Source organism: Chaetodon trifascialis, chromosome 8 (assembly GCF_039877785.1).
Source record: "Chaetodon trifascialis isolate fChaTrf1 chromosome 8, fChaTrf1.hap1, whole genome shotgun sequence".
NCBI lineage: Eukaryota > Metazoa > Chordata > Actinopteri > Chaetodontiformes > Chaetodontidae > Chaetodon > Chaetodon trifascialis.
In genome coordinates, this window is record NC_092063.1 from 28,669,955 (window position 1) to 28,693,859 (window position 23,905).

General features: G+C 39.9%; 1 protein-coding gene across 4 annotated transcripts in view; it reads left to right on the plus strand.

The window, feature by feature from the left end:
• Positions 1–23,905, plus strand: part of ephb2a (eph receptor B2a) — a 240,101-nt gene that overhangs the window by 136,539 nt on the left and 79,657 nt on the right. For 2 of the 4 annotated variants that reach the window (XR_011602439.1, XM_070969543.1), the window contains exons 4-11: positions 6,408–6,563; positions 8,359–8,694; positions 8,861–8,985; positions 10,996–11,158; positions 11,304–11,412; positions 12,328–12,395; positions 12,567–12,689; positions 22,683–22,930. Coding sequence is in view for 3 of the 4 variants with exons in the window: in XM_070969543.1 (XP_070825644.1) it covers positions 6,408–6,563; positions 8,359–8,694; positions 8,861–8,985; positions 10,996–11,158; positions 11,304–11,412; positions 12,328–12,395; positions 12,567–12,689; positions 22,683–22,930 (1,328 nt within the window). In the remaining variant the exon portion in view is untranslated. Of the gene's footprint in view, positions 1–6,407; positions 6,564–8,358; positions 8,695–8,860; positions 8,986–10,995; positions 11,159–11,303; positions 11,413–12,327; positions 12,396–12,566; positions 12,690–22,682; positions 23,102–23,905 lie in introns of those variants that run through there. The other 2 variants (XM_070969545.1, XM_070969546.1) reach the window with 2 other exon arrangements.

Sequence of the window (23,905 nt, forward strand, 5' to 3'; positions counted from 1 at the left end):
CGTTGTGGACCCTTTCGTCGAGTGGTGCGAGACTAACCATCTGCATCTCAACACCACTAAGACAAAGGAGCTGGTGGTGGATTTCCACAGGAGGAAATCGGCCCCCACACCCATTTCCATCAACGGTGTGCCTGTGGATGTTGTGCAGGATTACAAATACCTCGGAGTACACCTGGACAATAAACTGGACTGGGCCAAGAACACTGAGGCTGTCTACAAGAAGGGCCAGAGTCGACTCTATTTCCTGAGGAGGCTCCGGTCATTCAACGTGTGTAACATCATGCTGAGGATGTTCTACCAGTCGATGGTAGCCAGTGCCATCTTCTATGGTGTTGTGTGCTGGGGCAGCAGGCTGAGGGCAGCAGACACCAACAGGATCAGCAGGATCATAAGGAAGGCTGGCTCTGTCCTGGGGGTACAATTGGACTCCTTGGTGGTGGTGTCTGAGAGGAGGATGCTGTTTAACTGCATAATATCCTGGATAACAATGCTCACCCTCTCCACAAGGTGCTAACTTCGAGCAGAAGCACCTTCAGCAACAGACTCATTCACCCCCGATGTAACACTGAACACCAGAGGAAGTCTTTCCTTCCTGTGGCCATCAGACTGTTCAACTCATCTACCTCTGGCTGCGAGAGGGACTGTAGAGACTCTGTGACCTGAGCCAATGTAGAGACTCTGTGTGACCTGTCACCTTAGCATTCTCTTCACTGTCACTTTATTCAGAGACTGGGTTCATTATTGAGAATAATGACATTCTGTCTTATTGCTGCTGTATTTTTATTTTTATTTCTCATTTTTATCTACTACTATATTTTATCACTGTCATCACTTTAAACAATCACTCACTCACTTTAATTCTTGCTCATCAGATCACTTCATCACTTAATGTTATTCTACTGTGGATTACGCTGCTACATGTTTAGACTGTACTTATTATATTTCATTTATATTTCAATTTTCATATTTCAATTTATATTTCAATTCATGCAACTACCGTCACAGTGTGTATTGTTGTATATTATATATACCTATACGTTAACTGTCTTTTGTTGCATTCAGTGTTGCATTTAGTGTGTTTAGTTATTCCATTATTCTTCACCTTATTCATGTTTTATTATTCTAGTTGTGCCTTGCACTTTGTTGCATTTAGTTACGTGTTTTTTTTATCCTCTTGTACTACTTCTCCACTTTGTATCGCAACTGCTGCACAGCAATTTCCCTCGGGATAAATAAAGCTTCTTGAATCTTGAATCTTGAATAAAAGAAGTAAAAATAATAAATAATTAAATAAATAAATAAATAAATAAATGAATAAATAAATGATTAAATAGATGAAAATAAAATAAAGTCAGTTTCATTAATTTCTTATGGCTCTGCAGTTTTTCCAGAGTAATTTCAACTGAAAACATTTTCGACAGGCAAACAACAGCCAGAAGTAATTTACTTCAGAAAAAGAAAAAGAAAAAGAAAAATCAAATGTCCTGTAGTAGCAAGAGGAAAAAAATGCAAAAATGAAACTGCATTAAAAACTGAAAATGTGTCAAAGCACTGTTTGCTGCTCTGTGATGCTCACTAGTCTGAGTCAGATGCTTGGTGTCTCATCTTGAATACAAGTTCATCAATGTCTGGGGTCAGGCTCTGAGCTGAGGAAATCCTCAGGACTGAGTGAAGGTGTTCATCAGTAAGACAACTCCTGTGTGAAGTTTTGTTTACGTGTATGTGCTGCCAAACACAGAGAGCATTTGAGCAGCCTGGGAGCACAGCTGGGGCATTGTGTCGGGGATGAAACGTGGAAACTCTGCAGTGCCCACAGACTCATATTTTGTCTTCAGTGTGTCACTACATTGGGGCTCAGTCAGCTCCACTTGGAGGTCTGATGGCGTGCTTTCCACATCAGCTGTAAATGAATTACTGAGCAGTTCAAACCTGCCTTTTTGGACTTCAAAATTGGAAAACCGCTGTGTGAAGTTGGCACCAAATATGCCGAGTTTTTCAGCAAACTGACCTGATCAACCTGCTCTTTCATTGTTTGGCAGTGCGGAAAATAGCTCAAATTTTCCTGCAGCATCTGTGTCTCCCACAGGCGCAGCTTGGTTTTAATTCCCTCACTGTACCGTACATGTCAGTGATGACACAGCCCCGCCCCTGAAGTTGCAGGTTGAGCGCATTTAGGTGGCCCGTGATGTCACACAGAAACGCCAACTCACACAGAAACTTTTTATTTCGGAGCTCTGTTGTGTCTTTCCCTTTGCTTTCCATGAACTCACAGATCTCCTCACGCAACTCAAAAAATCTTTCTAGCACCTTTTCCCCCCATCGCACCTCTGTGTGATAGGCCAAGTCACCATATTCTGATCTTAACTCTGCAGAAAAGACTTGAACTGGCAGTGATTTAAGCCTTTGGCTCTGATAAAGTTAACCGCTCGTGTTATGATGCTCATCCCATATTCCATTTTCAAGGCTTTGCCACACAACAATTCCTGGTGTATGATGCCTGTGATATTTTCCTCCTGCATCTTTTCTCGGAACCTCCCCACCAATCCTCTCTTTTGACCACACATTGCAGGCGCTCCATCTGTTGTCAGTCCCATAAGTTTATCCCACGGCAGCCCCATTTTAACTACACATCTGGACACCTCTTCAAAGAGATCTTCCCCCGTAGTTGTGCCATGCATTGAGTGTAATCCCAAAAACGCACAGGCTTGAGTCCACTCCACGGATGAAAATTTACAGTTGGGCAGTATCAGAAGTGTCGGTGCTCTCATCCACAGCAAGGGAGCATGCGATGAAATCTTTACCCTTTCTCACAAGCTGTTGTTGGAGATCGGCAGCAAGGTGATGCACATGGTCAGCAACGGTGTTTCGGCTCAGGCTCCCATTTAAATATGCTTGCCTTTTTTCTGGGCACACAGCATCGCAAACTTTAATCATGCCCTTTTTGACATATTCCTCCTCGGTAAAGGGCCGAGCTGATTTTGCAGCCTCTGTTGCCACAATAAAACTGGCCTTAACAGCAGCCTCGCTTTGTGATTTGGTTTTAGTGAACATAGCCTGCTGTGACACAAGACTTCTTTTTAACTCTTCTACCTTCTGTAGCCTTTGTGTCATGTCCAGATGTATTTCTTGTGGTGTTTTGTGTCATAGTGTCTTCTTATGTTGTATTCCATCATTACAGCCACACTTTCTCCGCACGGGACACACACAGCTTTGCCCTTTACATCCACCAACACAGCACAGAAATTGTTTCATTCTGTCAGCGCCTTATTGTTTTAGAGGTATGCTCAATGGTGACAGTCGTCAAAGGATCCACCGATTACATCAGTAACTTCATGACCAACAGGTGTCTTCCTGTTTGTTTTGTATACGTTACAAATAGTTTCACTGATGAATGAGGCAGAAGGGCAGAAATATTAAAGGAATAATTCAACATTTAGAAAAGTAAAGCTCTGATTAAATGTACACAAAGAGAAATGTAAGCAACAGCTGGGTGCAGTGAATGTGTGCATCTCCCTGAAGTTTTGTAATCACAGTGAGGTTGTCAGGTTTTGTAACTGGCTGAGGGTTGGGTGAGGGTTAATTAGCTGTAGTTAGTTAGTTGGGTGCACACAGGTGTACACAGGCCGGTGTTGTAAGTGTTATGGACCACCCAAGAGAAATCAACAGTATGGTAGCGTGTGTGTGTGTGTGTGTGTGTGTGTGTGTGTGTGTGTGTGTGTGTGTGTGTGTGTGTGTGTGTGTGTGTGTGTGTGTGTTCGCATGTCCATGTATTATTGTGGGGACATAAATTATCAGCTACCATCAGCTTTGTAGATTTCAGTACTGAAACGAGAGCTAGTCCAAATTCTACCACCAAGCTAGCAACCGCGATGGGGACAAGTATAGCCACTATCGTGCCATCTCTCCCCACATCTCCTCTTCCCTCTCCTCCACCACCACCTGGGTCGCCATTTTTGCCACCGGCACCGACCTCAGAACTTGATGGCAGTTGTGCAGGGTAAATTCAGATGATCATGAGGTGGATAAACCCCAGCACGTATTCCTGGATATTTTTCCAGTTCACCCCTTCTCAGGGAAGAAATGCATAATTGCCAGTCCATGGTACCAAAACAGGCTTGAAAATACTATATATGATTTCCCTTGTGGCCAGTTTAGGCCTTATGCATCATGGGCTTTTAACATATACTGTAAAATGGTGTGAGAACTGTTTTTCCACTTTGAATCATTTTCCAACATCATTTTATGAGGCCCAATCTGAGTCATCCAAGTGTAGGCAACAGCCATATCTATCATTTTTGTGTAACTTGTTTTCCTGAATTGTCTTCCAGTTTTTAGGTGATTCAAAATATTGGGTCTTTTTCATTGTATTTTTGCCAATATCAAGTAACAGATATTTAAGAGAGTAGACTGAAATGTCCCCTGAACTGCACGCTATTCATCTATGGTGCTGATGCAACTGTGATGACCTTGCTGTTTTTTGTGACTTTGTGCTCATAACTGACTTAGGACTGGGACTGTTTCTGTATGAATTGTAAAGTTTACTAGTGAGCTTAGATGGTAAGGTAAATGGGGTACTGACTGACTTTAGCATACTTTGCCATTCTTATACATAATCAGCTGCAACTCAGCTGAACCGGTTATGAAAAAAACATGAATGTATTGTTAACAAGATTCTCACAATAATGCAAAAAAAAAAAAAGTATTACCAGTTACCAGCTACCTGTCAATAATATGTGGAATAAGCGATGGTAGCAACAGTTTCAATATCACATAACAATAGCTGAAAACAGGCCAGATAAAACATGCTGAGATCTCAGAAAAAAGTTCAGGTTCAGTGTTCAATGGATGACAACAAAAAACAAAGAAGCAAAAATAAATAAAAAGAAGGGAAAATAAAATGAAATGAGTGCACTCATAAGTCCTACTCCCTCTTTCACAACAAATGTCCAACAGCATCATCCAAAGTGATGGTTATGGAGTAGTTGAGGGAAGATGGAGATGTTTCCAGGATGAAGGTGAGATGGCAACGGAGTGAAGATGGGGATGAGACAGCAGATGAGATGGTAGACAGTGACAACTCCAGATCCAGATGAGGCTCTACAAAAAACCAGTCTACACAAATGTGCAGGACAAGTACTGATCACGAGTCCATTATGATGTCCAATAAAGTCCGAGCTTTACAATGTCCTCTTTTTCTTTTCCTTTAACTTATACAACTATAGGCACAATAATACAAAGTACAGTATACCTTAAAGTGCATGAACTCAACGCAACATCAAAATGAAACACACCTTAACTTAGATCACAGCTTGTAGTGCATTTTAGATACATGTATTACTTTATGATCAACAGCAATTGCAAACATATCTACTTTTTTAACACTGTTACTAGCAAAACTCATGGCATGGAAACCCACGCCCAAACACCACGTACGGCTGCTAGTGGCCCACTAGCTAAATGGCGATTAGCCAAAATTGTACACAACACAATCATGACATTCTCATAACTTTATCCCCTTCAAGATTATATCCCGACTGGTTTGACAGAAGTACAGGGTCTCTCAGTAATTTTTTTATCCGCGTACACTGTTTGCTAATGTAGTTAGCATTCTAAATCAACCAGTACTGAGCCGCTAACTCACCGGGATATCAAATGTTAATAGTCTGTGAAACATCCATGGCAAGGTCGCAGCTTCTCCGTCAACTCTTGTCGCTCAAAGATATTTTCAACTTGCGGGTTACCAAGCTCAAATTTTATCTTATTCGATAGTGCAACTCCAACGTCGTCGGGACCAAGACCATTTTCAAAGACGTAAAAAACAAAGATCGTCTGTGTGGGAAGATCGTAGCACTTTATTGTGCACCGAGGAAGAGCGTGACGACCTGTCAACTTGATTTAAAGGGATAGTGGTTAAACTACCCTGGTTATACATATTTCCCAAAATGTTTAACTATTCCTTAAAACTTGTGCAGTTTTATTCAATGATGATGAGTGACTTAACCCCTGACTTACTGTCCCACCTCACTGATACTTTTATATCAGTATACACACAGTTTTTCCTTTCTTGTCTCCTGGACAGTCTCCTCTGCTCCACATGTTATAACATGCTCTACGACCCTGTGGGCAGCAGAACTGACAGCCTCTGAAGGAATTCCCAGTACATGTGACTTTCACGACATGTAGACATCTGGGCTATCATGACTAAACATATGCTTGGTGGGGAAAAGATGGCTCTGATATTGATACAATCAATAGCTAAGAAGATAAAAAGCTGGCACTGTGGATTGATTTCTCTTGTACGGTGTAGCATGCATTTTGCTCCTACGTTTACTGTTCTCATTTCTTCTTTTAGTTTTTCTTCTTTGTGTACCCTGTACCTCCTTGACTGTTGTTTATCTCCCATATAGCTTGTGTATCAGGATTCTTCAAGGCTGCACAGGGCAACAACAAATGTCTGCAGTGTCCCATTAACAGCAGAACCACCAGCGAGGGAGCAACCAACTGTGTTTGTCGCAACAGTTACTACCGCACTGACTCTGACCCTCCACAGATGCCATGTACAAGTATGTGTGCATGAACAGTCATGAAAGCACATTTGTGAATATCAGTGTACCTACTGCAAACAGCGGATGAAATAATTTGACATGTATGCCTATCCATCTCTGAAATAAACATTAGGCAGTTTATATTCATGTCAATATAGTTACAGCTGCTTACTCTTAAGGCAAGGGACACAGAAATTAAACTGTATGCTGAAGTTCTGCACATGATATCATGTAGACTAAAAATACATTTATTTAACCTTAAGACATGCAATAAGCAACAGGGCCTATTTGCCTAATGAGTTATTTGTTATTTATATTGCAGTATAATATATAATTATAATGTAGTAAAAAATTAGGTGAGAAAGCTTATGTAAAGAGATGGGTTGAGCAATTTGGAATTCTGTAATGTAGTCCAGCATGTGGATGTGAGGGGGCAAGATGGAGTGTAAGTCTGAAGGAGGTCTGTGAGATGAACAGGGGATGGATTATAAGAGCTGTGAATGTTAATAATAAGATTTTAAAATTAATCTGCTTTGATACAGGCAGCCAGTGTAGTTGAATCAGCAGGGTGTTATGGTTTTGGGTGTTAGCTTTGTTAATTCCTTTTTATGTTGTGTTGTAAAGAGTTTTCCTCATGTGTCATTTTTTACATTATTTACTGTGCTTTCCCTTGTTGATTTGTTTCACCCCCTCATTAATCTTCCCTCCCTACTCTATGTAACTCTGTGTGAACCAGAGAGGAGATTTATGGCACAATCATATGGGCAATGGGGAAGTAGAGAGACTGCTAATTGTTTAGACTGCTAATTGTTTACTGAAGACCTCTCCTAGGTCGTGGTATTCAGGGGATATGGTGGAAAGATCTGGCAGGTCTAAAGGCTTGTGATTGCCAGAGAGGGTGATTGTGACAGGCAGAGTCTGTCACAATCACCCTAAGCTCCATTATAAAGACATTACGGAGTGCCTCCTCATTCCATGAGCTTCCTGCTGCTAGGGTCCTAAAATCAGGAGCATAGCCAGCCACACTCTGGTCTCCTTGCCTCAAGTTTGGCAGCCTACCAGCCAAATTTCCCACATAGTCTGGATAATCATACATATACTGCATTTCAGTAATGAACCCTTTTAAAGTTATATTTTTTCTCAGGCACAGCCTGCCTCTGGCCAATCTAAAACTGGCCCCCATGATAGTCCAAAGACTAAACACTGACACTAAGAGTGAATCTTAGATATCTCAGAGGGAAAAGTTACTGTTTTCTGACTGAACATCATTTTACACTGGAGGAGAAAACCACAACATTTACCAAACTCCCCTGAGATTGGCTCCGGGTCCTTAAGTGTGGGAATCCCTGACTGGAAGAAGAGTAGGAACAGTAGCCACTTTTAATCTTCCTTACTGTCAAAAACAGACTAAGGCAGTCAAAAGATTTTAAGCAAGGTAGGAGGCAAACCACTGGCACACAGTGACCCCAACAGTGAGGTAGTTTATGTTATCCTCTCTGGTCTGCTGTACTGAACAGACAAGAATCGTAAGAGCACAAGCTGCAGATATTTCATCAGAAGAAAGGAAACAGAAAGGAAACTGAGGGAATGCAATGTTGGTTTCACTGTTTTCTTGACATGTGAGCTCTGGTCTAAAACATCACACCAATAAGATGCTGGAGTCTCTTCTATTGTCTTTTATTCGTGCATGTATTGTACCATATTTGAGATATTAGAGGCAAATGAAGAATAATGAATAATTGCTGCATGTCTATCCTACAAATACAAAAGTAGTTTTTGATGTATAGTACTAGTATAATTGTCTTCTCTCCAGCTGTTCCATCTGCTCCACAAAATGTCATCTCCATTGTGAATGAGACCTCTCTGAGGTTGGAGTGGAGCCCACCACAGGAGGGTGGTGGCCGAGATGATGTTGTCTATAACATCATATGTAAGAGCTGTGGCAGTGGGCGGGGTGGATGCACACGCTGTGGAGACAACGTGCAGTTTGTCCCACGTCAGCTGGGACTGACCGACAACCACGTCCACATCAGTGACCTCCTGGCTCACACCCAGTACACCTTTGAAATACAAGCTGTCAACGGAGTGTCTGACCAGAATCCTTATTCGCCACAATATGCATCTGTCAACATCACCACCAACCAAGCTGGTGAGGCTAATTTTACATCACATAAGTTCACTTTAATGACTGGTCAATGATTTGATAAGGGATCATTGGTAGGTGTAATAGTTTCAGTTATAATTTCAGTCTCAGTGGCTGGTCTGTCTGTATTTTCTACAGCCTCCAACCTTGCTTCCTCTTGTTTTGTTCTCAGCGCCATCAGCAGTGTCCATCATCCACCAGGTCAGCAGAACCCCTGACAGCATCACTCTGTCTTGGTCCCAACCTGATCAACCCAATGGAGTTATCCTTGACTATGAACTGCAGTTCTATGAGAAGGTACATCAGTGCTGTTGGTGAAGTCAGTCACTAATTACTAAAATAGCCTTTCCCACAATGGCTAATGCTTTTATTAACAGGGCCGTCGCGGGGGTGTGTGAGGCCCTGTGCGAACTTGAAATGTGAGGCCCTGCTCTTTCACATGGATGCACATGAATAACAGTCACACGGACACAGCTATTCTAGTTCTACTGCACACATAATCCCACTGCAATACGTTTTTATCAAGTAGAATAATACAGCATAATCATACACATAGTCTCAGCTATGAGTTTTTGCTATTTATTTCAAAGGGGGGAAAAATCAACTGTGCAATGAGAGGCTTTACATCAAGTCAGCTCAGTCACTTTATTTTTTGGCATCTTGACATTTTAAAGAAGTAGGTTAGGACACTTTTCATTTATAATATACGTTCATTACAACTATACACAACATATTTACTGCACTGTAACTCTAACAAATAAGACGGACTCAACATGCATAGCTAAACTGCGCACAGTCTGTCCTGTGACGTGGAGGTGCGCAAATAGTTTTTAATTAGTTTCAAATTTGAAAAGCTTTGCTCGCCCGATGCCACCGTTACTGAAAAAGTCAATAGGATCCTGAGCGCAATGTCACAGTTAGGGAAAGTTCCTTCAATCCCTTTGAGGTATTAAAGGGATTTAAGTGCTGTAGTTGTTCCCTTTGGGATTATCTCTCAAAGTATCCTCATCTCTGCGAAGAGGTCCGGTGGATCCTGAGATTCAGACGTGCTCAGACGTGCTTCAGTGAGGCCTAATGACATAGCAACAATGAAAAACCCGCTTCATTTGTTTGGATTTGTTTTTGATTTATTTGTTTGTTTTTAATGTGACCTTGACAGAGACAGACAAAATCATATATAACTAATGCATTTATCAAAAAATATAAAAAGCAGGATTGCAGGCATGAGGCCCCCTAGTGGTGCGAGGCCCTGTGCAGTTGCACAGTTCACACAGTCCATGCAACGGCTCTGTTGATTAGACTTCGCATATCTGACCCAATTTTGAGACATCATGGCTGATCGTGAGCAGGCATCTATACCCATGTAGTGTGACATGCTAAATGACCTGTCGTGCAGTGCCTGGGGCACCTCATGACACACCAAAATAAAGTCTAGCATGTCAGAATTTCTTTGTTTTGACACGCCTAGTATGGCATTTCCCACAACATCGTTCTGAGCTTTAACCTATCAGGTGCTCTCTTCAGATAGCAGTCAGGTAACCATGGCGAGGAGGAGGAGGAGGGATGCTGAGGTTGCTGCTGTCAGTTGGGACAATGTAAGAGAGGGGGAGAAATAGCAGAAGCATTTCATCAGCCAGCAAGTAACTAGCTATGCTGTCATAACATTATTCCCTGGGAAGTGTGTGGGAATATGCTTATCATTACTAATTTCAGATCTAACGTTAAAGTATCCTGTTTGATTTGACCAACAAGGCCAAGCCTGCTCCCTAGGTACTGTATGTGGAACTCATAGTACCTGTCCTAATTGTTATCCAGATGCTACCCAGTAGATGTATACATAATGTCTGAATGGGCCAAAGTTTACACCGCCTCTTGCATCTGCTTTTAATGCTATAACGCATCCACAGCAGTACACAAGCCCGCCAGCATCACACACACAATACTTCTGTCCATTTGATTGACAGTTGCTTCACTCACCTCCACGATGACATCTGAACTCATGCATGATCGTGAAATAAGACGTGCTGTGATTAGTCAGGGTCATATGTGTAGTCTTGCCAGTCACCTGACCAAGACACGGCAAGAGTTTATGGCACTATGATAGTTAGATGTGACACGGTGACCATCATCAAAGACAAAGAAGTTGTGTAGCCTGATCCCAGCATAATTAATAATTTAGTTCTTGTGACTTATTTACACTTAAATTTTTAAATGCTCTCAGGAGTCACCAGAAATCACCCCAGACGGCATTAGTCTGGTTAGTTTTTTGATTATTATCATTTATGATTTCTGATGCATGTGTTTCAGAACCAGGCAGAATGGAACTCCTCTCTAACAAGGAGTCAGACCAACACTGCAGTCATACGAGGCTTGAGACCTGGAACTATTTACGTCTTTCAAGTTCGGGCTCGGACTGTCGCTGGATTTGGACGCTTTAGTGGCAAAATGTACTTCCAAACCATGACTGACGGTAGGAATGACAATCAGATTTACTGACTGAAAAAATGTGTGCACGTGTTCTCCTCAAGGGCTTCCTAAAAGTTAATCGAGCCATGGATCAAGTCCCACTGTGAAAATGAATCATATTTTTTGGTTTTCTGTCTTTTGACCTGTAGAGGAATATAACTCCAGTATCCAGGAGAAGCTTCCTCTCATCATTGGTTCAGCTGCTGCAGGGGTAGTCTCCATCATTGCCATCACTGTCTTCATAATTGTCTGCCGCAGGTGAGCCAGTAATGTCATGGGGCAAGAAATTATTTAATAATGTGTGTCAGGGGAGTACCCCTTGATGATATCTTATTTTCATTACTAGCTGTTATATCAATAAACTAAACCACACACTAATTTTGCCATGAAAACCAAAACAGTGACCTAAAAGAAAGCTCAAAGAACAAGCGTTTAAGAGCTATGGAAACACGGACAGGTCTATTGGTTCATCATTGTGAGCAACCACTTTTGTATATATTCAGTAAGTCACTGATAATTTAGAGTTACTGATGAATCAAGAGCTGAATGAGTCGCCAGGGGCAGATCATGTTGAAGTACTATATCTTTGAACATGAAAAAACACCTGGTAATACATTTAACGTGTTATTTTGGTCTTAAGAAAATCTATTATTGAACATTGTAGGTTTTCAGCGCTTTTTACTTTCACTGATGTTTCTTGTGGGTCATCATCCAGGCCAAATAAGACACATAGAACATGCAGTGTAGCCACACCTTGAAAAGGAGCTGGGAATGATCCAGATCCTCACCACATCAGGATCTGTTCTTGTGCACATTTCTTACATAACAATGGAAATAGCATGGGATGCTCTGTAGCACAAATCACATGAGGAATTGGATTGTAACTGAGCTGTTTTGGTAACTAATACTACTAACACACTTACTAACACACTCCTACTGCATATGTCCTTTCATTTAACAGTCAAAATCATATCAGTGTTCAACCACAACAGCAAGCATGGCAAGGAAAAAAAATGCATCAGACACAAATTCTATACCTCACTGTACGCTGTCATAAAAAATTAGTCCCAAAACAGTCTCAACTCAAGGTCTGCTTTCTAGCTTTTTCCAAAGCTTCATCAGTGGATGGAGATGGACATGTTGACATGCAAGCCTCTTTGTGTTTGTCCCCAGCAGGAGCAGTTCAGACAGACCAGAATCAGAGTATACAGACAAACTCCACCATTACACCAGTGGTCACTGTAAGTAACACTTTACTGCACTCAGCCATTAACAGCGATGTTTCATTTAGCTTAATTTGGTTTGACTGAGTATGTAAACAATGTGGGATCTATTTGCTCTGTTTCTTATGTTGTTGCTTTTTTGTGTGTGTGCGTATAGCTGTTGCTGTTTCTGTTATCTCTTTATTGAAGTGTCACCAGGAATGAAGATCTACATTGACCCCTTCACATATGAAGACCCTAATGAAGCAGTCAGAGAGTTTGCCAAGGAGATTGACATTTCTTGTGTCAAGATTGAACAAGTTATTGGTGCAGGTAAAGGACAACATTGCATGAAAAAGGAAATTATGTCAGCTATCAAAGAAAGACAGTGACAATTTTACAAAGGGTAAATGTAATAATTTTGGCCATTTTAAATGTAATAAAGCCAATAATGTAATAACTTGCCAATAATGTAATAAAACCTTTGAGCCAATAACGTAATAACCAGCCAATAATGTAATAACTTATTACATTATTGGCAAAAAGTTATTACGTTATGTATGGTGTCTGGTTTATGCTCAGTTGCTGCCACGCAATGACCACACAGTGACTTCAACACAATTGTGAACCATTAAGTTCTGCACTGCGTGCCTGTTTCTAATCTATATTGAGATGCAAACTTCTACCATGCTAATTATATGTTTGCAAATGGACTTGATGCTTAGTGTTATCTCCAGAACACTCATAGTCACTGAAGTTGCTAATTAAGTGGCAGCATAATTTTACCCATTCAAAATTCCCTTTCTCGGAGAAGTGTTTTCTTTTGCAGCACACCCTACTGATCACTAGATGGCAAAGTCATGTCAAGATAACCAGTTGATGTGACTGGCAATTAGACTTTTTCTGCAGACTTGGGGAACTTCTTGCAGCATGTGGAAAGGTAAATAATTCTCAGATTTAACTGCATTCTTAATTTAGTTGGAATCTCTCCTCATAAATGTATTAAGTGCAAGGGATATGTAAACATTGAGAGAGCATGACAACAGAAAAATTGCTAGCTAGCTAGCTAGTCATTTGTCTTGCTTTTCTAGCTCCTAGCTAGCTAGAAAAATGGCTAGCATCATATATATAGACACAGTTGTACCATATCAGATAGATCAGTAAATATATATGTATATATATTTTTGGTATGCTTTCTAGTTATGTATTATCGAAAGTTATATCAGTAATGAGACGGCCATGTGAGACTAGGTTTATCCAACAAGTGGCAGTGTAGGAAAAGGAATTACAATGTTAGTGCTAAACCTGTTAAAATATTCTGATACAATGCTATGTGTGCATTCTTGTGTATGCTTATGGTTGTGTAGTCTGTGTTCATGTAAAATTTGTGTATTGAAGATTAATTGAGAGTTTTATTCATGTCCATGTTTATGTGTAGTCTATATCGTACATTCAAAGATTCATACCACATTAGCTAAACCTGGTGTAAAAATGACACTGAAAGACTGAGTGGAAAAATATAGGCTACTAACCTAATGAGTTCATCAGCCTGCTTTACCATGAAATATTGACTTTAATAGTAGCTACACTGGGCCTGTGTCTTGCATAATTAATTTATAACATTAGTGTGTGGTATTGTAATATACAGTATGTCAGGTCATATCATCTGCTTAGAGTGTAAAAGGGAATAACTTTGTCTTTAATATCATTTTAGGTATTTGACATATCTGGCAAAAATGAAAAATTCCAACAGTCTTCATCCTCCTCAACTGCATCAGCTTGGAATGCAGAGGACATGGACAGAGGCCAATGTCAGATGAGACCTACAATGTCATACTTAAGGCACTTAAGGGAGAATTTAAAGTTCCAGTAGCAGAGAGATCCAGGATCGAGCGTTCTGCACTCATTCAACTATGGCGGAACAGGGAACATTACGCTCTCAGTGAGGATGGTCAGTCACTTGCATTTGATGGAAAATTGGTACCCAGGAAATCATCGATCTCTGCAGTTGCAAATAAGGCTTTGGACGAAACAAAAGGCTCTGGTGTAAGAAAAGTAAACATACTCCTAAGGCAGCAGTACTCTGGGATCAGCCGAGCAAGTGTGAAAAACATTTTGGACTGATCAAGACGTTATCAACTTCACAAGGCAACATTCCAGAACAAAGCCATTCCAAAATCTGTCAAAGCCAAAGCAGTTCAAGATCGACATCAGGTAGACCTTCTTGACATGGGTGAATGGAGGATCAAGTATGGCCGGGTCACATATAAGTACATCCTGACTGTAATAGATGTGTTCAGTAGGTATGTATGGCTAAGACCACTGAAAGGTAAACGCAGTGCAGAGATTTCAAGACACCTTGAAGACATTTACAATGAGCATGGTCCACCAAAAGTCATACAGCATGTCCAAGGGAAGGAGTTCAAAGGTGCTGTAAAAAGACTTATGGATTCCTTACAAGTGAAAATAATTCAGAGCTCTTCCTACCATCCTCAGAGCCAGGGTAAAGTGGAGAGGAGTCACCGTGTCCTGAGGAAGAAGATAATGTATGACCTAGTCCAATATCAAAAAGGAGGAGTCAACTGGGTTAAGCACTTGCCAATTTATGCAAAGGTAATGAATGAAGATCCAAAGGAGGTTTTGAGTTGGATGTCTCCTTTTCAGGTTTATTATGGAAGGTAAAGTCATGCATGGTCCAACCAGTTAATTTCTCAAGAAGTCCTTGAAGAACCCAGCCCACCAGGCAACAAAGCAATGCCCACCGAAAAGCAGAGACTTTTGTTCGAGCACAAACGAAATAGGATCAGGAAAAGAGCAAAAGAAGCAACCCAGCGTTGCATACGTCGACAGAACCAATCTGGGAGGTTTAAACCTTCTATATATAGACTACATGAGCATGTCTTGGTCAGGGTGAAGAGTGTCCATCACAGAGTCTCACAGAAACATTTTGTGATACCAGGTGTGGTTGTGGCAATAAACCGTAAATTGCACAAATACAAGGTTGAGTTTCACATGCCAAATAGCCTCACTCCAACACGAAGGTGGTTCCAAGTTTCTGATGTGACTAGTGTGACAAGATTAGATGAAAGCCAGCGCCCAAAGTTTCAGCCCAAAAAAGTGGACCTGAGAATACCTCTCTCACATGAGGACAGATTGGAGAATTTTGAATCATCAAACCTGAACATTTCATTTGCTTTGACCCAGGTGAACCTGTGTTTCAACATAATTCTGATGATCAGTCTATGGCCCCTTTGGTTAACATGGTTGAGGATGCTGGAAATGAGCTGGGAGAGCAATACCTCCAGAAGTCCTATCAAGAATTACTGAATTTGCTCTAATCCAGGACATGTCCATGCTTGGGACATTCAATCAAGTCTCACACTCATTCCAGGCACTGTCGGCAGCATTTTATCCAAACCTCTATATAAGAGAAACACTTGAGGAGAGCCTAGAGCTGGACAAAGAAAATGACTTTACCATCAGTATTACGAAGCTATACAAGACTGCTGGACGCAGTAGTGGTCTCAGTACACGGATAAGGGAGTTTTTTTGGCAAACATAGCCAATGGATGAAAGCCTGGCTAATTCTAAGTTATCTGAGTTTTGGGCAGTACAAAGTTAAGGACATCTACTGGAAAAAGTAATGCCAGTTTTATGTTAATTTTTCCTCCTTCATCATCTGTCTTAAGTTTGTTTTGTTGTTGTTTTGTTTGTTTGGTTTTTACATTTGTGAAAGCTACTTTTCATTTGAGAAGGAACGGTTTTAATTTCATTTTTATTGTTCATGTTTTTCTATGCTGTATATTATATATATACATATATATATATGCAGTTCAGCTTTTTGGAATGCACATACTGTGAAGCCATTTTTCATTTGAGGATGAACAGTTTTGATTTTATTTTTGTTGTTCACACAATATACTGTATATTGTATATTACAGTTGAGAATTTTTGATTGGAAATAAATAACAGTCCAAGAAAAAATATTGTTAATTCATTTGACACCTCAATATCCAGAGAGAGAGAGAGAGAGAGAGAGAGAGAGAGAGAGAGAGCTAATAAAGAGGTTTGGAGTGGGAGCGAAAATCCTCCATCAGCTTACATATCGAGGTTCAAGGTTCAATTGTTCTGCTCCAGTTGTCTCAGACCTGTTGTCTTTTATTAGATGGATATGAATTAATGTCACATATATCAACAATATAAACGTATATTTTATAAAACAGCTCCAGTTCCTCACAGAGTCCAGATGTGATCTATAGGCTGTTATATCATAGAGTTGTGTCAAACCCTCTGTTAAACACCTGGATGACATCACAGGATTTTACAGGATCCAATATCATTTTTTTCTGATCAATATTAATAATGAGAGAGAGCAAGCAAGAGAGAGAGATAGAGAGAGAATCTAAATCTTAAATTTGTCCACTGTACTTATTTTAATTTAGTGAACTGCACAAAAACTGCAAAAAAAAAAGTGTATTATTCCCAAGAACTGCAGTCATATATAATATTATTACATTATCAGCACCAGTTATTACATTTTCAAAGGGTTTTTAAATACTAGGCCAATAACGTAATAACCAGCCAATAATGTAATAACTTATTACATCATTGGCAAAAAGTTATTATGTTATTGGCTCAAAGGTTTTATTACATTATTGGCAAGTTATTACATTATTGGCTTTATTACATTTAAAATGGCCAAAATTATTACATTATTGGCCGTTATTACGTTTTTGGTTGTTACAGGGGCCCATGACTAGAAATATTAGATCACTTCATAAGAGCACTGAGAATATTCAATGCTTAGTATAACCCCTTTCCCAAAAACGTTGTGACATGCTGTAAAATAGAAATAGAAACAGAATGTGATTATTGATGTGATGAAAATAGCACAAAGACAACATATCAAATGTTGAAACTGATAAGTTTCATTGTTTTTGAAAATTATATCCTCATTTACAATTTGATGCCAGCAATACATTTCAAAGAGGATGGGACAGGGAGCAGAGTGGTATACAGGACCCTGTCCCAATGTTTTTAAACATGTTGCTGGCATCAAATTCTAAACAAGGATATAATTTTCAGTCAATGAAATTTCTCAGTTTCAACATTTGACATTTTGTCATGTAGTGTTGCTTTCGTCAACAGAAATTATGACTAGATATCGTCGTCAACGAACCTTTATCATGTGACGAGAACGAGACGAGACGCAACGTAAATAAATATATAATGCAATATTGTTGACGAATAAAAACGAGACTAAATGTGGTCCATAAAATAAAAACTGTTAAAATATCTTCATTTTCGTTGACTTAAACGAGACGAGGTGAAATGTTATAACGTTAATTCGTCTCGTTTAGTTTAGTTAGTTGTTATTATTCTGCAGTATTTCTGTTTCCCGTGTCTCACTTCAGGGGCTGCATCAGGTCGCACTGTGCAGTCGCAGGCGACATCACGGCATTAGTTCCCACTCGTGGCATTATTTAGAAGACGTAGATGCGGTAGGTTACCGTCAACGACAGACAACTGACACAGAGAACGGGACCGATGGCCGGCCAGCCGGCTTTGCTTGGTAAAATAAACATGTTGTAAATTCAAATCAGAGAATTGGTTGGTCAAGCTGGTTGTCGAGCTGGACCAGCTGGATGGCCAGCAAGCTGGCTGGACTGACCATCAAAGCTTGTATGGTAAGCTGGTCAAGCTGGTTAAGATGGACGGTTTTTAACGGCTTCATCTGTCACTCAAACACTATTCAAAACAAGCATCTTTAAGGTTTCCCAGTGCCCTTAACAACCCCATCCTAAGACGCAATCTTTCTTCACATCAGGTCACATCTGCTGGCTTGATTAGCATTAAAGAAATGACCCCTGGTCTTTAAACACTATTCGAATAGAGAGTGAAATAGAATCTAAATAACAAGAGGAATAGTTAATTCTGGTCAAGGGTGAGTAATTTGTAGAAAAACATTCTGCATAGTTCCAGTGCATAATACCGACAATTTTTGGTGACAATGCATCCTAACAACACAATTTGGCTGGAAGACAAACCCCTCAAAACTTTCAAAAATATTTTAATGTAATAATTCTGTTGTGTGTAAAAATGATTGGAATTTAGGTACTGAGAGTAAAAAAAAAAAGAAAAAAGAAGAAAAAAGATTTGTGTACATAACAAACAGGCAATCTAAATGCAATCATTTAATTCAGCAATTCTTTGACATCAGAGACAAAATGTTAACACAAAGTTTATAGTATATAGGCTGGCCCATAGGGGGCGCTAAATGTTGATATGTTATTGTTTGCAGTAAATATGAAATTGACACTCAACTTTCTCATTATTTAATAGATTTTGTTAATACATACCTTTTTTAGATATCTCGTGCTGTTTGAAACTGGCTGAAATTCACCATCATATATTTTATTCACACAAAAAAGTCACCCAGGGCATGTGTTTGATTAGCAAACTAGAAATATGTTCGTATTAAATTAATTAATTAATTGTGTTTATGTTCATTAAATGATTCATTCTTGTTGGTTTAACATGAGAATGAGGTGCTTCAAAACAATGACTCTGACAGGGATAGCTATTGCGCATGCGCCACATCAACCGACGTCAGAGAAAGTTCTGGAAGTCGATGTGGAACGTATGATGGACGTTTATCAACACCGCCAGCACATGCAGGAGTCGTTTGCTATCCGTGATATTAAAGGTAAGTTATTCAGATATATACACAAATGTATTTATTTAAACAGCGTGAGTCATAAATTGTACACATTAGACATTTGTAAGACATGTATTAGTCACTCGTGTTTCTCACCGTTAATGCTAGCTTAACTTCGCCATGGCTAACATCAGTTTTTTATTTTGACACTTGGTCAGGGCTCATTCCTTGGCCGAAAAACGAGTTGAGAAGATAAAAAAAAACTTGTAAAATTGTCCGTAACGTTTTTTTTTTTAATTAGAGTTTTCTGAGTCCGTTTACTGTGTGTGTGTGTGTGTGTGTGTGTGTGTGTGTGTGTGTGTGTGCGGGGGGGTGTCGGGTACGCGCTTTGGTTCGGCGTGTGAGCGTTTACTGTGTGTGTGCGCGCGCACGTGTGTGCGTGCGTGTGGGGAATGGGGGGTGTACGCACGCAGTCGGTTGTGTGCTTTGGTACGGCGTGTGAGCGTGCGTTTGCAGTGGTTAGTTGTTGTGTCTATACAAACTGAAGTTGTAGTGTAACACTCATCGGCAGAGAGAGCTTCGTTCCACCGGCGTTAGTGATGGCTCGTTATTGTTCAGCTAAGAGCCAGGCTAACGTAAATAACTGATAGATGACCATGGGTTGGAGCTGAAGTTTTGGTAAGGTAACGTTAGCAAACGGCTGTGTAAATCCGTGTAGACTATGATGCAATGAAAGCGGTGGTGCAGTATATGTCATCTCGATGAATACACGTGTCCTTGCCACCAGAAATTGTTTCATAGACTTCACATTTCAGTGTATGCAATTACAGATATTGTAATACGTGCCCTATTCACTATAGAAACATTATGTTGTATTAACCTTGTAAATCAATTTCTCTATTTACCAGAAATACATCCCAAAACAAAATACTGTCCCCATGCCCTGAGATTTGTATGCACCTCAGAAATACATGGTAAATTGATATTGTCATTTTCTATTTGAGGAAATGTATATTTATATATCATATACTAATGTTTTTGATTTCTTTTCTTTCAGTGACGTGTGTGTGGCAGTGCAGGCATTGTGGATGGAGATGACACGTGTGGATGATGACAGATGAACACACACCGAGACTGGTATTACTTGATGGACAGTTGTGGCTGGAGCAGTTGTATTCATACTGGTTTTCAAGAACTTTTTCTGTGAGTGGAGCAGTCACACTTGCATGTTGGGCTCCTAAAGTTGAGATTTTCTGACATTGCTTTTCCAGTAAGTAATTTTTCACCATTTCTGACTTAAAAAACAAACAAACAGTTCATCTGTTGATTGTAATAATTCAGTATTTAAAACAATAACATGCATATTTTTATAGTTATGCACACATCATATTGCATTGTTCACATTGTTTGAAGGTTGTTTTTTTACTGAGTCGCAATAATTTTGTTTGTAAAATATTCTACAAGCATTTTTGACATGGTTGAAAAAAAAAAAGTTACATGTTGAATGTTAAACTTAAATGTCAGAAGTGCACATATTTTTGCAAGACTGTAAATGTTGAACTCTTAATACAGCATTCCCAAATGCATCACTTGGTTAAAGTCCTGGAGAAAATTGCTTTTTGATTTATTTTTGTGCTGTGGAAGGTCTTCAGACACTGTTTTGGTCAGCGTTGTACTGTGACATACTGTGGAGATGCATCAAAGACAATAAAGATCGGGTGTCAGTTCTACGTTGCACCCAAATGTCAAATAAAAATTGTAAATGTTTTTGCATGTACTTTATGTATGTTAGCGGATCTTTGGTAATTTAATTAATCATAATGCTTACACTAAGTGTAAAGTGAAAACAATACTAAAACAAGATATTAGTATAACAGACAAAACCTGTATTAGTTTATCCAACATGATTTACATTAGTGTAACACACAAAACCTATATTAGTTCATCTAACATGTTGAATTGTGTTGTACAAACTTAAATTACTTAAAACGAACCAACACAAACAAGATAGACTGACTTAACATGATTTCTTTAGATGGAATATAGGTGGCAAGGTAAAACTACGTTCATCCAATGAATTATTTTTTTGAGTGCAGGAAACAAGGTAGTATACCACCTTAAACCAGTATAAAGCAGCTAAAACATCAGCATAAGCTGGTCCCTCCAGCTTGACCAGCTAAAACCACAAGCATAAGCTGGTCCTTCCAGCTTGACCAGCTAAAACCACAAGCATAAACTGGTCCTTCCACCTTGACCAGCTAAAACCACAAGCATAAGCTGGTCCTTCCAGCTTGACCAGCTAAAACCAGTTTAAGTGTGGCCAAAACACACCTTAGACCAGCTAGACCAGCAAGAGTAGGAGACCAGCTGGAATTTAGCTGGTCACCAGCTTGACCAGCTATAGCTGGTCAAGCTATTTTTTTTCAGCAGGGGTACTTATACTATATTGACTGGGTTAAATAGAATTACATCACTAAAAAGAGACTAAAATACAATTTTCATTTTCAAAACTAGACTAAAATGTCATCAGTTTTTGTCAACTAAAAATAGACTAAATTCTGACTAAAATAAAACTAAAATGGTCAGAGTTTTAGTCGACTGAAACTTGACTAGACTAAAAAGAGAATGAACGTGACTAAAACTAATAAAAACTAAAATGACAGCTTGACACAAAGACTAGACTAAGACTAAAATTAAAACAGGCCGCCAAAAACAATAGTTCAAACACTAGTGATGTCGCTATTTTCAATCAAACATGGGTTTTCAGTGTTTTGCAAACCACAACATTCTGTTCCTAATTACAATTTACACAGTGTCACAACTTTTTTTGCAACAGGGTTATACATTAGGCCATGACATGTCTAAAGCCCAGTTTATGTATAAATCCTGTCAAGATAATGTCATTGAAAACGCTGGTCGTACAGTTACTTTGAATATCCTTTTTGGCTTTTAAAGAGCAAAGCACTGACTAGGGGGTAAAGTAAACAATATTGTTCGGCAGAACGCCTGAATGATTATTTAGAATGATTATTTAGGACCCAAAGATGTAGACCAGAGAGGGAATTAGCAAAATAAAAATAATTTATTTTCAACAAGAAATGTGCAACAGAAAACACACTCATGAGGAGTGGACAAAAGAAATACAAAGTGTACTCAAAAGGAATGGAAAAGAAAAGGGAGCAAAGGGAGCTCCGTTGAATCGGGTTTCTGAGGCAAGGCACACACTGACGAGGCAGGCAAACAAACTGAAACACAAAGCACACTATGAGTGGCAGTCCAACAAAGCTAAACATTAGCACAACCCACAAGGAGAGAAGATACTCACACTGAATGAACAAAGACTCAGGACAATCCAGCAACAGGTAGGAGAGAGCTCTCCCCTTTTATCCTGTGTCTAATCATGGTCATGCACATCAGGTGTGCACCTTAGGAGGCGGAGCTGGCCAGGAGTAGAGACACACCCAGCTAAACAGACAGGGGAAAACAGACAGACAACACATAGCATTGGGAAAATAGAAAAAAGGAAACACTAGGGACAGACAGGTCTGCAGGATTGTACCAATATACTGTAGGTTTAAAAAAAGAACAATGGTTGAGTTAGGTTAGGTTAATACAGTGATTTAAGTGCACATTTTTTTATTTACTGACTTCTTTTATCTCTCTACCAGGAGAGTTTGGAGAGGTGTGTAGTGGAATCCTTCGGCAGCCAGGGAAGAGAGAGACCCTGGTGGCTATTAAGACGCTGAAGGTAGGCTACACTGAACGCCAGAGACGAGACTTCTTGAGTGAGGCTTCCATTATGGGCCAGTTTGACCACCCCAACATCATCCATCTGGAGGGGGTGGTGACCAAAAGCAGCCCTGTGATGATCATCACAGAGTTCATGGAGAACGGATCCCTCGACTCTTTCCTCAGGGTAAAGGACACACAGTGATCAATGACATAGTTGCCTCCCAGCCACTGATCATGATCAACTCATGCACTGCACTGCACCTTTTGTAAAGAACTGACTAGAAAGTGAGTTTTGAATATCAGTATAGCCCTGCTAATGGGCCTTTAGGCCTATATTACACCAGGGGCAGCTCAACTTACCACAATACTGTGGTGTATCTGCTATCCGCCAGCCCAGTTTAATGAGAATCTCTTCAGTAGATTGTCCCTTCACCAATACAACTTCAGCAATCAATGGCAAAAACTTCCAGGCCACTCAATATCTGCGAATCACCTCTGTGAGCCATGGATCAGGGAGGGATCTGCTGTCATTCAATTACAGTCTCATCCACTCAAGGAAGAGCTCCCATATTAACAGGGAATCAAATACACATACTTCCTCCTGAATTTTCACTTGCTCATTGACGTTATATGCCACATTCAGCACAGTTGTCCCTGAACTGGTTAGGTATCAAAATTCATAATGCAGTCTGCAATACTTTCTTCCAAGAGAACCTCACCATAAATTATCTTGTAAGCCTTGAGATTCTCCCTTTACACAACAGACTCTTGTAAATACTACCAGCAGCAGGTTTGCATGTTTGCACCATCCCTCATTCATCCAACAATCCTATCTCTGGTAAATCTAATATCTGCACTGGGATGACAGGTTCTGAATTTTTCCATCCATGCCAGTTAATCGTTTGGCTAACTCATTGAAGATATTCTCACCTCAGTGCAGTGACTTCCACCCATTACTGGCACTGTTTGCATCAGACACTGGGTTTCCAGTTATACTTATCTTCTCATTCCAGCTACCGCGACCTGTTTACATCATGGGCACCAGATTGCCCGTAACTCATTCAGATATTCTGGCTTGTCTTCAGTAATTATGCCATCTTCATTCATTTGGCAGTTACTCATTTTATTATTCTAGCCTCTCTTCAGTAACTTCATGCTG